Source organism: Dipodomys spectabilis, unplaced genomic scaffold (assembly GCF_019054845.1).
Source record: "Dipodomys spectabilis isolate Male_0828 unplaced genomic scaffold, ASM1905484v1 ptg000024l, whole genome shotgun sequence".
In the NCBI taxonomy this organism is placed as follows: domain Eukaryota; kingdom Metazoa; phylum Chordata; class Mammalia; order Rodentia; family Heteromyidae; genus Dipodomys; species Dipodomys spectabilis.
The window spans coordinates 5,854,854-5,871,215 of record NW_024870701.1 but is presented as its reverse complement, the minus strand read 5'-3'; the positions used below and the strand labels follow the sequence as shown (position 1 = coordinate 5,871,215).

The following is a 16,362-nucleotide window of genomic DNA, read 5'->3' as shown; positions in this document are numbered from 1 at the left end:
TAGCATAATGGTCAATACACACTCTGAAAAAAAACAATCAAAATAAAGTGTTTATACTAGGCCAAAACAAAGGAGGGGGTCAAGTGTGGTGGCACATGTCTACAATTCCAGCTACTGGAAGGTAGAGATGAGAAAGATTGCTAGAGCAAAAAATTAGTGAAACCCCTGAGCTGGATCACATACACAACCCCAGCTACGTGTGAGACATAAGAGATTCAAGATCAGCCTCAGGCAAAAGCGGGAGACCATATCTGAAAAATAACTGAAAGCAAGAAAGTTCAAGTGGTAGAATGTCTGCCAGGCAAGCACAGGCCCTGCGTTCAAACTTCAATACCACCAAAAAAAGTAAAAATACATAAGGAGGTCAAAATGAGGTTAAATTCTACTTTTGACTTGAAATAAAAACAAAGCATTTCTCGAGTACGAGTCAGAGAGGGAGAAGACTATAAGAGGGAGACAGAGGAGGAAGGGAGATAGGCTGAGCACCTGTGGCTCACTCTTGTAATACTAGCTCCTCAGGAGGCTGAGGACTGTGGTTCAAACCCAGCTTGGGCAGGGAAGTCTGTGAGACTCTTACCTCAAATTAACCACCAAAAAGTCAGAGTGGAGCTATGGCTCAAGTGATAGAACACTAGCCTTGAGTGAAAAAACTCAGGGACAGTGCCTAGGCCCTGAGTTCAAGCCCCAGAATGAGAACAGAGAAAGAAAGAGGAAAGAAGAAAAAAGAAAAGAGAGGGAGGGAGGGAGGGAGGGAGGGAGGGAAGAGAAGTACTAGTTCTTATTTAGCAGATATATAACCATCTTCACTTACTATTTGGAGAAAATGCTTTTTTGAATTAAATTGACTGATTTCTACTCTGAATTTTCTTTTTTCTTTTTCCAAGTAAATCCTGTCTAGTGAAGTGGTAGGCTGAGACACAAGAGCCACATGGGGACACATCAGGTAGATTCTAGACGTTCTTACTCTCTTCAGCTCAGATTTAGTGTCTGTTTCACTCAAGTAATGAAAGCGATGAGAGCCTGGAAAACTCCTAGGACAACTAGTTGACATTCTTCTCTAAAGGTTGTTCCAGTGCCAGTCATACGAGTCCATTAGGAAATATTTAATCATCTTAAATGATTTAGTAATATATTTCGGAAACACATACTAAAGGCACTCACCACTTTAGTAACCATTTCCTGAAAAGCTTAAACTTCAGCCACTTGGACTTCACTTTGAAGATGACTATCAAAAGTTGATTCTCGGGGCTGGGAAGGTGGTTCAGTGGTAGAGCGCTTGCCTTGCATGCATGAGGCCCTGGGTTCAATTCCTCAGCACCACATAAGCAAAAAGAAAAAAGCCGGAAGTGGCGCTGTGGCTCAAGTGGTAGAGCACTAGCCTTGAGCTGAAGAGCTGAGGGACAGCGCCCAGGCCCATAGTTCACGCCCCACGACCAGACCCCCCCCCCCAAAAAAATGTTGATTCTTGAAGTATGATACATCTACCTACATATAAAAAGCACTAGTAATTTTTTTTTTAATTTAATTTAATTTTATTTGTGAACATACTGTACAGAGGAGTTACAGTTACATGGGCAGGATAATGCGTACATTTCTTACCAAGCATTGCAGCCTCCTCCTTTGTTTACCCTTCACATCCCTTCCCAGCCTCCCCCCTCCCCCCCTAATCCCAATCCTTCTCCTTCCTTCCCCCCCCCCCCCCCCCCCCCGCACCAACGTTGTAAAGCTCGTTTTGGACATGACAACTTGTACTTCTCATTGTTGCAACAGGTCCACCTGTATCCTTAAACAACTGGTTTTTCCCCATCTCCTCCACAAGTTATACTGACATCAAATATAGTGAAAGCAGGGGTTATACTGTGGGGGAGGGACATACAAAGCAACAAAGAGATAATCTTATAAATGTGTTAGAAACACATGCATGAAAGAAAAAAAACATTAAAATACACATCTAAGGGTTCATTTTCCTGACATCACATTATCTGACCTTTTCCGCTTGACTCATACATATACTAGATATTACAAATAAGGGAAACCATGGGACCTACGTTTCTTTGGGCCTGGCTTACTTCACTTAATATAATTTTTTCCAAGTTTTTCCATTTCCTAACAAATGGGGCAATGTCATTCTCTCTGATGCAGGCATAGAATTCCATTGTGTATATATACCACATTTTCTTGATCCATTCATCTACTGAGGGGCATCTGGGCTGGTTCCATATCTTAGCTATGGTAAATAATGCTGCAATAAACATAGTTGTGCTGGTAGCTAAAAAGCACTAGTAATTTTCTATGTCAGACAGAATTATCATCTTGAGACAAGAAGGTTAAAGACAGGCCGTGAGACAACTACTTTGCAAAATACACTAAGCTCTTGATGTTTCAGTTTCCCAAGTTATGAAATTAGTATAATTCCCCAAATTGGTACCACATGAGAACTTTTTTGAAAAAGGGGGGAAAATATGTTAGTGATGTGTCCACTGAATGGCAAATGTTACTAAAAATAACTCTCTGGCATACCTGACAATTCTTGTTTTACAAATGACAGCACAGCCAGGTAAACTTGACAGTCAGCTATGATGATCTGCCTCTGCAGTCGGTCAACCATAGAGGGGGCAGATTTTCGAGCATCAACCTGTGTAGTAGGAAGCAAGTATTATACCAATAATGTACACACTCTCCAAATGATCACTGCTTCATGATACAAAATAGTTTCCCACAGGACATGGGATATGTGGCAGCCAATGAATGCCAAGATCAAACTTACCTAGACGCTGAGTAGCCATATTCTCTTCAGTTCTAGGTTGGCTGACAGTACAATGCTAAAAGACACTATCATTCAAAGACAATACTCTAATAAAACTGAAGGTGTGGGCAACATAAACTTTAATAGAGATTTATAGATATGTGAGTTCTTATTGATCCAGAGTCAAAGTCATCAAAGATACAATATATTTTTTAGCAAGCCTGAGAAGCGGCTGAACTGCTGGTGTTCTTCAGGCATGTTTTGAGCATACTTTCATGCATGTGACGGAGAAGTTGGAGCTAGAAACTGAAGACATATACACTAAAGAGAAAATGCCTTGGAATTAAACTTTGCCTTTGAATAAATCACAATTCATACTTGACATTTAACTCATATCAATAAGCAGAAAGTCATGATCATCATCTTGAAAAAATGTTGGCCTTTCATGAAGAATATTTTCCAGATGAATAAAAAAATCACTTTGGCAGAGAGCACTGCATTTTTTATTGCCTCTTTGGTTGTTTGTTCTAGTGTCATACTGGGGTTTGAACTCATGGCCTCACACTTGCTAGACAGGGGCTGTACCCTTTGAACCACTTGTTTTGTTTTTAAGATAGGGCCTTGTTATGCAGCCTGGACCTTAAACTCTCAATCTCATCCATGCCTAATGTGTGCTGGAATATAGGAGCGCTCCATCACAACTGGGCATTGCATTCTTATTACAAAGTAAACTTAAATGAAAGAAGTTAAATAGCTTTCACAATAAGGAATGGTATGACTTTTGCAAATATGCTAAGCGTAGACACAGTACACATGGTAGAGTAAGACATTTCACTCTCTTCTTGATTTCATATAACCATTATGGTTACTGTTGATCCATGTCTGGCCCTAAAATCACTTCTCTGTTAGTTCAGGTGAAATGTCTATCTATTTATGGTTCTGTTTCTTTAGTATAGAAACAGCCATGGTACTGATTGTCAAGGGGGCTAATGAGGTCTTGCATTTGAAAAGACTTTATAAATTACAGGGACCATTTCAAATAATTATTAACTTCTGTGCCTGGTGCAGTAGTAGAAGCTGCAGACAGACTTGTAAATCAGCTTAGAGCTAATAAGGAAATACAAACCTTACTGCCATGTAATACTTAGCGCTCTCAAGGGTAAACTACAGGCAACTACGAGAACCTGTAAGAGACACATTCAGCAAGGCTGGAGCCTCAGCAAAAGTTCTTGGGGAAAATGACTTCGAGGAAGGACTAAAAAATGAGTAGGAGACTGGCTGGACACTGGTAATTCTACTATGGAAGAGTCTCAGATCCGATAATAGTGGTCTAAAGCCAGCCTAGGCAGAAAAATCTGAGAGACTCTTCTGTATGATTAACCAGCAAAAAGCTAGAAGTATAGTGTAAGTAGTAAAGCACCATCCATGAGCAAAAAAGTCAAGCAAGAGCAAGAGGCCCGTATTGGCACAAAAAGAAAAGTACGTAGGTAGCAGGTAAAAAAGAATGCTGTAGCTTCTGTTTCATTACTACATCAGTGTCTGAAAATAACCAATGCCAAAATTGGCTGCAGGTGTGGCTCAGTGGCAGCACACCTGCCCAGCAAGATCAAGCTCTGAGCTCAAACTGGCCCAAGTGCTGGCTGGTCATTGAGTAAACATTGTGTCTGAACAAAGAAGAAGCAAAGACAACTCCTAGCACTTCTGGAGCATCAGGAGACAGTTATTTGTGACCCATCAATGGATTCTCTATGAGGGGGAGGGGGGATGCAGCAGCTGTGCCATGAGCAAAAGAGGGGAGGCCATCAATGGCTATTTCACAGGAAAGGGAGACAGGAACAAGAACAGCTTGATGACTGCACCTAACAAACTGGCTTGTCAGTTACATCTGTGAGACCCCCTGGGCATCCCAAGAAATGTCAAGGTAAGACTGTGCACTCTCTATAGTCTAGAAGCTTTGGACAGAACGGTGAAGTCAAGAATTTTAAAAGGTGGATGATGATCTGAGAAATTTTTTTATAATTAGATCAACGATTAGTTCCACAAGTATGCTCCAAGGTGACTGTTTAATTGTTCTTCAGCTCCCATCACAGAATGTTAATTATGTATATGAAAAGCTCCTGACAAGAACCCCTGGCCACAGGGAGCATGATGGAAGATCATTCTAAAACACCAAAAGAATGCCCACCTAACATTTCTGCTTTTGCTGCTTTGAGAGAAACATATAGTCATTGTTTCTCATCATACGCTACATACCAAAAGCCAAGCTAATGAATGGTGTTGTGAGCCAGTGGCACAGCAAGTCCAAGGCCAAGCTACTTACATTCTTCTTAATCTTGTTCTTGATTGTTTCAATGACTCCAGCCTCTTCACTTTCACACAGCTTCTCTGTAGTTTTTAAGTCATCACATGCCAACTGCATTTTTTCTTCTTCAAATGTCATCATGGCATTCTTCCAAGAAACAAGGAAAACATGAATGACCCGGTAAGTGACTGAAACCTTTGACCAATTAATTACAACAAAATTCCCAACTAGAAAGTAACTTCAATGGTGGGTTGAAAGTCAAAAGCATCAGTTACAGTATACTCAAAGAAATTACCATCTCAATATGAAACAAGAATATATTTCAATTATATCAGCAAGTAAAAACACAGTAACAAGTGTTGTATGCTGTTTTGTTACTATTAAGGTTACTAATAAAAATTCTGCATCAATTCTGATAGGTCTGCTTAATTCAGTTTTAAATAATAGTGGCTCAATCCAAAGTTCACCCATAGGTAGAATCCTAGCTCCATCAAGTACTGCTAGTATAGGGGCTCCAGGAAAACCACAACTCTTCTCACGTGGGATTACTTCTATGGGACTCGATTTCTATTGTCTAAAATTAAAAATTCCGCTAACACCTTGTTTCTAGGCACTGGATCCTGGCAGCTTTTGTCCTGGTAGTTGGGTAGACATCCTTAAATGTCACCTGAGCATCTGTGAGTTGTACCTAGTACAACTCAACCCTTCCATAACCTCTCTTTCTACCCCTCCTCACTACCAGACACCTTTGGTCTGTCCTCCTGACAAGACAGTGGTCACTTGGATCTTAGTGTTATAAAGCCTTACCAAGAACCATTTTTCCTGTTATATGGAACTATACACAATGTTGGGGGGAAAAAGTGGGCCTTAAAATTTTTGTTGCCTTATCTGCAAAGAAGAAGAAATAAGCAGCTTCAACGAAAATCCCTCACACTTCAGATCACCCTGGTGCTAGGCTGGGCACAACATGTTCATTGGCTGGTTCTGTCCTAAATCTCAAATATGAATGCTTTTTCCCTTTCGGCTTCTACTCAATAATTTTTTCCCATTGTTTATTTCTATAATCAATTTTTAAATGATGTAAGATAAGTGCTTCTGGAAAATGAAAGCATGCAATTTTCTACATTTCTACTTGACATTAAAACACAACTAAACCTAGCCCTCAATGGTCAAATACTAGTATTTGGAAATGAAATACTAACCAACTAACTTTGGCTTGGCTTAACTTGTCTTCTAGATACAGTTACTTAGTAACTTTCAAGCAAGCCTTGATTAACAATAGTTTTTTAAATATAATTTTATTGTTATTATTAAGATGTTGCACAGAGGGATTGCTATTTCAGAAGTCATATAGGAAGTATAATTCTTTTTGGACAATGTCACCTCTTTCTTCACCATCTCCCAGTTTCCCACTCCTGTCCCTGACCACAAGTTGCATAGTTCGTTTTTCCACATAGTGTATTTCAGTTTTAACTTTTTAAACTTCTTGCAGTCATTTTTATTCCAAAAAGATAAGATGTAATTATCTTATTTGTAAAGTTCAGAAAAAGAGTTTTATCTCCTAGCACTGGTTAATGGGGTAAAAACTTCAATTCTGAACACCAAACGATTTTTTTCTACAATAATGTGCTTATAACAGCTGGTAAACAGTAACAGGTATTTTCTTCTCTTTTGAAATATACTTACCAAAAAACTGACAAAGCTGGCTCCAAAACTCATTAAAGGGCTATGATTTCTGTTAAGGAAAGAAAATTGTTTTAATTATAAACTTTTATTTTAAACATAATCCTATTAATTAGATCATGGGGGGATTAAATTACTATAAGAAAAAAAGTTAAAGAAACAAGATGGTTCATTTTTTTTTCTGTAGCTTCCCCTGATTCTTCAAAGCAAAGCAGAACACAGATCAAATATGAACAAGGATTGCCCTAGTAAACGCTGTGTGTACGTGTATGTGTGTATGTGTGCGTGCCTGTCTGGGCCTTGAACTCAGGGCCTGCTCACTATCTCTGAGTTTTCTGCTCAAGGCTAGATCTCTACCACTTGAGTCACAGTAGTAGAGTGACTTGGTTAACTGAGATAAGAGTCTCACGTACTTTCCTGTCTGGCTAGCTTTGAACTTCAATCTTCAGATCTCAGCCTCCTGAGTAGCTAGGATTCTAGGCATGTGCCACCAGCACCTGGCATAAACTTTATAATTGTAGCTCTTTAACTTAAAAGGTTAGCAGTAAATATACAGATGGGAGAAACAATCTCACATTCTCAAACTTGGCCAAAAGCAGGTGGTTTGTATTATTCTATTTTAGTCTAGTCCATTCACACTGTCATCCTACTCAAGGCCTTACAGTTGCTAGACCAGTGCTCTTATCATTTGAGCCATGCTCCCAGCCCTTTTGCTTTTAGCTCATTGTTCAGACAGGGTCTCAGCTTCCTGAGTATGTAGGATTAGAGCCATATAGTACCATGTTTGAATTTATTCAGTCTCACAAAACTTGTGCAAAACCTTTCATACATAAAATTAGTATTGTTTCCAGGATGTATCATAGGGTTTTACCACTAAGCTTCACCTCAAAAGCCACCAAGAATTAAATGAATGCCTCCCTATGATCCAGCCATTCCCACCACAGCACAGTCACTACCCAGTTTTATAGTCAACCCAAGATCAGACCAGACCAAACCAACACTAAGCAAACTTTGAAAGGATGAACAAATGCAGCAGAGGTACTTACTAGACATTATGTTGAAAATGAATCACACAACTTGTATGTGGGGATGGGAGGGAAACAGTGGGGGAGAGCAAGGGAAAGGGGAACATTGTCCAAAAAGAAATGTACACTTTACCTGACTTACGTAACTGTAATCCCTCCATAGATCACCTTTTAAAATTTAAGCTTCATGTGATGTACAGAGGGATTACAGTTACGTAAGTCAGATAATGAGTACATTTCTTTTTGAATAGTTACCCCGCCCTCATTTGCTTTTGCTTTTTCCCCTCCCGACCTTTATAAAAATAAAAAAATCACAAGAATACAAATTTGTTTAAATTTTTTAAAATGTAACGTTAAGATTTCTATAAATCTTAGTAAAAAGAAGCTGTCATTGCCTTCTTAATTGAAAAACATCACTAATTATTTTAAAATATATGGTCATTTTTTTAAGTATGTAGTGATTTAGTCAATCCCCCACTAGAAATTTAGATTGTGTGAAAAATGTATGTACATGTGTAAGAAGAAAGAATGGGATCCTCTATGTACACACATACACACATATGTAGGCTTGATAGACATATTGAAGATACATTTTTTGTACGCATTATCAAATCTATTGCTGAGGTAAGCTGCTGAAGGAACCATCAGTCTTTTGCTCTTGGGAGTAGTGGAGGAAGGGTAGGGTCAGAGGGGACTGAGATTGGTTTAATTTCTAATGCTAACCTTATGCCACCATCTTTTTCACCAACTTTCAGTAGGTTAGTACCTACCCAAATTCTATAGTTATTAACAGTTTACCCAACATAATAGGATACTTGGAGCAACAAAAAAAAAAAATAGGAGGGTGCGCTCAATGGGCAAGAATCCCAAACTAACACTCAAACCCCAAGCCTCAGTGGACAGCACACTGCTGTGGAAGTCTGTCATTACCACTCCACCTTGAACACATCATGTTTTCATTCCACCGAGCACTGCTGCGGCCTAATGTCACTGGCTCCCATGTTCCACACCCAGTGCCTTTCGCACAGCAGGTGATCACAGGCAGGAATTCCTGAAGGAGGCAGTGACAGACCCACCATCTAGGACCAGAGCTTCCCCTGGCCTGCAGGGGCAAGGAGATGAAGCAGAACCTGGGGCCTACTGCTGCTACTTTTGCTTCTGGTTCTTGACTAAAATTAGCTTGCTGAGAGGATGGCACTTAATTATTCATGGTTCCCAGCCTTGCCCTTATTACTTCACATGCCATCTTATCATTTAAGTGTAGAACCCAATGTACACAATTCGTTCTGGCTGCTGGGAGGGTGGGATATTGTCTGCTTTTGCTCGCTTGGTTCACTTGGGATTTTAGCTGAACATACTTCAGGTGATCGTATGGTTAACTCACTGCATCTTAGTTTTGGCACACACATGTGTCTCCACATAAAACTTTAGGTTTTAGAGGTTGGAAAAGGTTCCCAAAGAGTATGAGGAAGATTACTGAAAACCAACACTAGGGAAAGGAGAAGGAGCAGGTGCCTGGCTTATCGCAGGAGCCTACAATGAAGGACAACCCACAGCATTTGCTTAAAAGATTGATACTTATAAGGTGAGGGAAGGAGGAAGCAGAAAAGAAACAAAGGTGCAGCTTTAGTAAATTTGACTTCACAGATCTTTGTAGATTTGACTTTGCAACCATGTGTCATACATATTGATAATACTAAATCAAATTTTAACACACAACCCCTAAAAACCCAAAGTAAAACAAATTCAATGTAAATCTAAGTTGGAAGCATAACCACACAGGGTAGAGCTATTCCAAGTGAAGGTTAAAAACAGAACCCTCGTATGAAATATCCTTAAAAAACAGACCCCAAGAGATGTCCTGTCAATCTTAATCGTCTTCAGTAACCATACTCTTACTGGACAAATGAGTGTTGTTACGTTGCTGAGTGTGTGACTTGTAATAAGTATACTGAGACCCAAGACTGTAAGCATAGGAAATGGGATAAAACTAATTTAAAATCCAGAATACAAATAAAAAGAATAGGCACAAGCAATACTGTACTTTATTTATTTGATGCCAGTCCTGTGGCTTGAACACAGGGCCTGGCTCTTGTCCCTGTCTTTGCTCAAGGCTAGAGCTTTATTACTTGGGGCTGTGGCTTTTTAATGGCTAATTGGAGATAAATAGTCTCAATGACCTTTTTCTCTCTAGTCTGGCTTCCAATTGTGAACCTCAGATCTCAGCCTCTTGAGTAGCTAGAATTACAGGTATGAGCCACCATCATTTGGCCTAACACATTATGCTTTTAATATTTAAAAATATACACATTTCCTAGCTCATTCACTGAAAAGACCTAGAAACAATGGTCACTTCATAGCACTAGACTTTCCTAACAATCCCTCGCTAAATGTATTAAGGAAGAGATCCCGGCTCCTCCAAGAAATGGCTTATTCCAAGCCAGGGACAAGAAATGTCCAAGAAGAGCCTGAAATACTGTTACATCAGAAAGAAAAAAAAATAATTAAAGTCTTAAAGAAGTTTACATTAGCCAAAGATGGAATCGTGTGATTACCTCGAGGGCCAAAACTGCAACAGATGGAAAGACCAAATAAGCTTAAACCAAGCATTCATAGTAATACTTTTAATTTAAAAAACCTCATCAGTTGTGAGTAGACAACGCCATGGAACCCATTCATTATGTAGAGAACAGATTCTAAAAGGGAAGAGAACAGGCACTTAACCTGCCTTTTGTCTATGAACTCAGAGGAACCAACAGGTTAGGGGGAGAGAAGGGTTTCTCTACAGAAGCAGGAAATGACAGAACTGGAGTTACCATTATTTTGCAGCTTCCTGATGAATTGATGGGTATTAGAAATTATTCTATAGAGACATGGATGGAAAATACCCATCCGATGGCCACCACAGTGACAAAATCAGCAAAGTCCATGTATGGGAAATTCTATGGCACAGAGTTCTAAGTTAAAGGGAATAAGAGAGACTGAGGGAGGACCTCTAAAATAAGACACATCAAACCATAGAAACAGTAACATTCAATAACACTCAATAACATATGTACACACACACAACACCCATTTAGATATGCATATATGCAACCATTAGAGAACTGGACTTACAAGTTAGCATTCATAGTAGCACTAAAATATATAGTGCTAATAACAATTATTATAGTAATAGCAATAATAATGGTTTGTTGTGGGGTTGTCCTGTACCTCACAGGATGCTGAGATTGGCCATGACTTAGTTATTATTGAGGGTTCTCTGACTGAAACATTAGAATTCATTAAGCTATTTTATCTGTCTAGAAGGCATGCTACAGTTTGGATGTGGTTGGCCTTCCAAAGGTCCACATGTTCTAAGCTTGGTCCTCAGTGTGGTGAAGTAGCGGCTAGGCCTCTGGGCAGGGTGGGGGGTGGGGCTAGGTCAATGGGACACCAGTTCTTGAGAGGTATTATGGTATTTCTTGTGGAATCTGGTTAGTTTAGGTGGGATCCTGGTTGGTTTCTGCCAAGAATTGTTACAGAAGTCTGACCCAGCCTCATCCAGTTGCAATCTGCAACCTGCCCAGTCAAATAATCAGTTACTCCTGCCACAGCCATCTCCACACTGTGAGGAAGTCAACATGGCCTCACCAGACCTCAGTTTCTGCCAACCACAATCCCCTGAATCCCTAAACTGAGTTTTAAGAGTTAGCTTGTCTTAGTTATTTCAAGCGAATAACAGTTTCCAAAATAAAAACCTAAAAAAAAACACAAATAAATATATTCTCTAAGAGAGAATGATGGAAGAGATAACATTGGTCAAAACACATTATACTCATAAATTAACAAGCTGAAATGTAACCCCATTGTATAACTACTAAAGATATTTTCTAAATATTTCCCAAGAGATAAGGTATTCTTTGGAAATCTGTTAATGAAGAGACTTCTATGTATGTATGTATGTACATACGTATGTATACATGTGTGCCAAAACTGAGGCTTGAGCTCAGGGGCTGGGTGCTACCTCAGCTTTTTCACTCAGACTGGTGCTCTACCACGTGTGCTACACCTCCACTTCTGGAAATAAAAATCTCAAAAACTTTCCTGTCCAGGCTGGCTTCAAACTGTAATCCTAAAATTTCAGCCCCCTGAGTAGCTAGAGTTACAAGCATAAGTCATTGGCATCTGTCCAGGAGGCTTGTCATCACTGCCATATTTGGCTTTGTGAAAATGAACCATCAATAATACAGAGTCTCTACATTTTGTTCACTCTGAGTCGCCGAAATACAGAAAACCTGTTGAGAATATAAGGATTTTATCATTTACTCCTACATTTATACCAATAATGCCATGGAAATGTTTTAAGTTTCTCCAATATAGTCTAAATTAGACGGAAGATTTACTGTGCTGAAATACACTGTAAGGGAATGTATGCCTTTAATTCGTTTTATTAATAATTTTAATTTTATTGTCAAGGTGACATACAGAGAGGTTACAGTTCCATAAGCACATTTCTTGTCACACTTGTTACCCCTTCCCTTTTCTCCCACTTTCCCCCCAATCTCTCCCACCCCCAAATTGTACAATTATTTCCAACATATACCTTAATTCTTGAGGGAACAATATTTCTCCACCAGTTAACTGAGCATAATTAAGACAGTCCCTCACTGAAGACACTTTCTTTTTTCAAATGCAATTCTATCACAAATGGTAGTGAACAGCTAGAAAGTTATGAGTGTTTATTTACTTTTTCTGAAAATATTTTGGGTTTATATGGAGTTTTTAGAAAAACATTCTCCAACATGATTTTTCTCTCCTCCAAAGGTATGAAGAATACAGGCTCTGTGGGTTCCCCGGGGTCACCAGACCCTAGCCATCATCTGTCTCTCTCCCTATAGGGATGAGAGCTCACATCTGAAGATTGAAGAAAAAAAATGAAGTCACCCCTGCTGCTCTTAACAGAAGCTCTGTCTTTTCTGTGACCCACATGTCTTAAAAATCATAGCCACAAAGAACCACTGGAGTTAACATCATATAATTAATTTTAAAAGGCAGTATGGAACACTCCTCCAGGATGCCTGACCCAGCGGTCAGAAACAGATTCTGCTAGCAGGACAAGAGATGGCCTCTGTTCTGCTTGGTACCCTCAGAAATTACCTTCAATAAGACTGCTTCAGTCTTTTACTTTTCTTTCTGTAAACAGAGTAAGAAAGCAGCTATGTGCAAGAAGCCATCTATCGTAACATTATCCAGAAGGGAAACACCGAGTCTTAATAAACTACACAGGGGAAAAGCTTCATGACCTTGGCAACCTTTCAACGCTATGACACCAAAAGCACAGGGGATAAAAGTACAAACAGATAAGCTGTACAATAAGATTTAAAACATCTACATATCATAGGACACAATCTGTGTATCATAGACACAGTCAACAAACTTGAAAGGCAACTGGCCTATGGAATAAGAGAAATTATTTGAAAATCTGGTAAAAGTTGATACCCAGAATATATAAAGAATTCCCAACAATTCCACAACAACAACAACGAATTTTAAAACAGGTAACCCTGACATTTCCCCAAAGATACACAAATAACCAATTAACATTAGGGCAGATACTAACATCACTAATCACAGGAAATGCAGATCAAGACCACCATGGGCCAGCCACTAGGATGGCCACTGACAAAATAACCAAAAGTAACAGGTGCTGCCCATGTAATTGTAACCCCTCTGTATGGTATTTTCACAATTTAAAAAAAAAGTTAGCTTAAAATATACTTGGAAAAAAAAAAGAATAATAGTACCATAGTACTATATGGTACCGTAAGTCACAATGGCCAAAAGATAAAGGCAGGCCCAGCATCTATAGCCATACAAAGGAATACTGTTCTGCTTTTTATTTGGGGGGGGGGAGGTAGGTCATAGGGATTGAACTCTGGGCTTGGGCACTGTCCCTGAGCTCTTCAGCTCAAAGCGAACACTCTACCGCTTGAGCCACAGTGCCACTTCCAGTTTTCTGGTGGTTTATTAGAGAGAAGAGTTTCACGGACTTTCGTGCCCGGGCTGGCTTTGAACCTTGATCCTCAGATCTCAGCCTCCTGAGTAGCTAGGATTACAGGCGTAAGCCACTGGCACCCGGCCTATTCTGCTTTAAAAAGGAAGGAAATGGATGAATTTGGAAGATATAACCGAAGTAAAATATGCCAGTTTTAAAAAGATAAATACACTATGATTCCATTTACATAAGGTAGGCAAATTCACAGTCATGGAAAGTAGAATAGCTGGAGCTGGGGTGGGTGGGGAGGACTGGGGAGTTGTTTAATGAGAATAAAAATTTAGTTTTACAAGATGAAAAATTCTGGAGGTTGCTTGCAGAATACTGTCAATGCTCTTGCCACCAACCCATAAACTTTATGCTATAGAAACATAATAACACAGCTACATGTTATAGCAGGAGTTTAAAATTTTCTTCCACTACCAAAACTTTCCTAGATGGAATGAATGCTTCATAAAATAACCAGATGGGATATTGGGATTTAAAAGTATTTTTAGTAGAATCGGATACACGAACACAAGTTCTGTGAATACTTCTGCAACACACAGGTGGCAATGAAAGCCGACAATAAGGTGAAGGATGTGTTCTTCCATGCAAAGTGCACTGTGTGGGGTGGACTGCTTCAATAGCCTCCAGCATCACTATCAGTGTGGACACTCTCCCCTCATTTGCCATCCTTTAATGCACCACTTGAGTCAAGCCTTGTTCCAAATACCCCTCGTGACTTAGCTGTTATTACCATACAAGTTCCCAGCAGAATGTATCATCCAGTCAACCAGGCAGGGTAATGAGAAGATTCAACAGCCAAAGAGCTAAATTCCACTTCTGTCGAAGTGAACTGTTCACTTTGTGGCAAGATGAGGCCCAAATGTGCCCAGGCTATCAAAGAACTGGACACAAAAGAAGAGAAAAGGCTCATGATGTCAGATCACTCCCTATACTCCTGCCCCCACCCAAAAAAAAAAAAAACTAGAGGAAATGATTTGGAAATGGCTTCTTATATTATCTATGTACATAGTATAAGATTTGGGGCCAAGTACTGTGTTGCATGCCTGTAATCTCATCTCCTTGGAAGGGTGAGGTAAATGAATTACACTCCAAGACCAGCCCAGGCAAAAACACAAGACTCTATCTAAAAAGAAAAGTAAAAGTACTGCCCAGGGGAGGGAGGGGAGGGAGTTCCAATGGTAGAATGCTTGATTAGCAAACTTGAGGCCCTGGGATCACCTCCCATACCCCTCAAAATAATCGATTTTATATGCCCTCAAGATAAAAAGGCAATTAAGTCATCAAATAGAACCATACATTTCGTCACTGAAGTAACATTCCCTCTCTTTCCCTCTTCCCCTCTCTTTGGTAGTACTGAGGTTTCAGGGTCTCATTTGTTCAAGCAAACACGCTCCTGCTGCATCATGCCTCTAGCCCAACCATCCTCTTCTTAAATACAGTTTTTCCCACTTCTGATAGTGAAATATTCCCTCTACCTACTTGACTTTAACCTACTCTGCTAAGAAAAATTATGAAGGGCTCTATAATAACAAATTGGATGACGTCAGAGTTAAAAGCATACGTTCTCTGACCATGCGTGTGCAAGTCCAGACTAAACAAAACCCTGAAACTGCTCAATTTCACAGGACTCTGAGGGTCTGACTTAGCTAGCACTGTAGTTTCTGGCCTGTATTTGTACTGTTCTGTATCTTAAGTTCCCCTACTTCAGTACACTATGGGCACAATCAGCAGACAAGATTACTTGGAGTGGGAGCTGGTGGCTCATGCCTGTAATCCTAGCTACTCGGGAGGCTAAGATCTGAGGATCATGGTTCAAAGCCAGCCCAGGTAGGAAAGTCCGTGAGACTATCTTCAATAAAACCACTAGAAAACTACAAGTGGCACTGTAGCTCAAGCGGCAGAGTGCTCACCTTGAGCTGAAGAGTGCAGGGACAGCGCCCAAACCCAGAAGTCAAGCCCCACGACCGACAAAAAAAAAAAAAAAGATTACTTGGGTGTTATATGTTTACAAATATATTGAAGTTACTTTCTGGCACCATGGAGTTATGGGTAAGTGTTACAGTGAGCTGCTTGGAGGCTTCAGCCTTAACCTGAAGGGAGGAATATCTGGGCTGCTTGTGCCAAAGAGCAAAGATGCCCTTACACTTGTTAATGACACTGATGGCCTTATCTCTATTTTTATTATGAAAACACAAAAAACAGTATCTCCTTCAGGCAGTGCTCATCCAATGAACAATTGGTTTTATTTGGTTTTTTAAAAGACATTTACTATAGGCAATAAAGGAGAAGGTGCTTTGGCAATCATAATAAAAACTCTATCATTTCCAACATAGTGTCTTGTGAGTATCTGTTGCAATGGGTCATCCTGTGTCCTTGTTTCAGGATTTTGTTATTCCCCTTCACCTCCCCAAATTAGACAAATGTATATACAAGATGCAGGGCACTAAAATCAAAATACACTGACAACAGGGGATACACCATAGGGGGAAGAACATACAAAAGAAACAAAAGAAAATCACATAGTACATTTAAAACAAAACAACAAAGAAAAACAAAAGAG

General features: G+C 39.7%; 1 protein-coding gene across 1 annotated transcript in view; it reads right to left on the bottom strand.

Annotated features, from left to right (window-relative positions):
• The window catches only part of Ttc39c (tetratricopeptide repeat domain 39C), a 93,189-nt gene that overhangs the window by 48,612 nt on the left and 28,215 nt on the right, over positions 1-16,362 (bottom strand). Inside the window, exons 2-4 of the mRNA XM_042675300.1 lie at positions 6,735-6,783; positions 5,067-5,195; positions 2,521-2,635 (exon numbers count right to left, since the gene is read on the bottom strand). Of these exons, the coding sequence (XP_042531234.1) occupies positions 2,521-2,635; positions 5,067-5,195; positions 6,735-6,783 (293 nt within the window). The remainder of the gene's footprint in view (positions 1-2,520; positions 2,636-5,066; positions 5,196-6,734; positions 6,784-16,362) is intronic.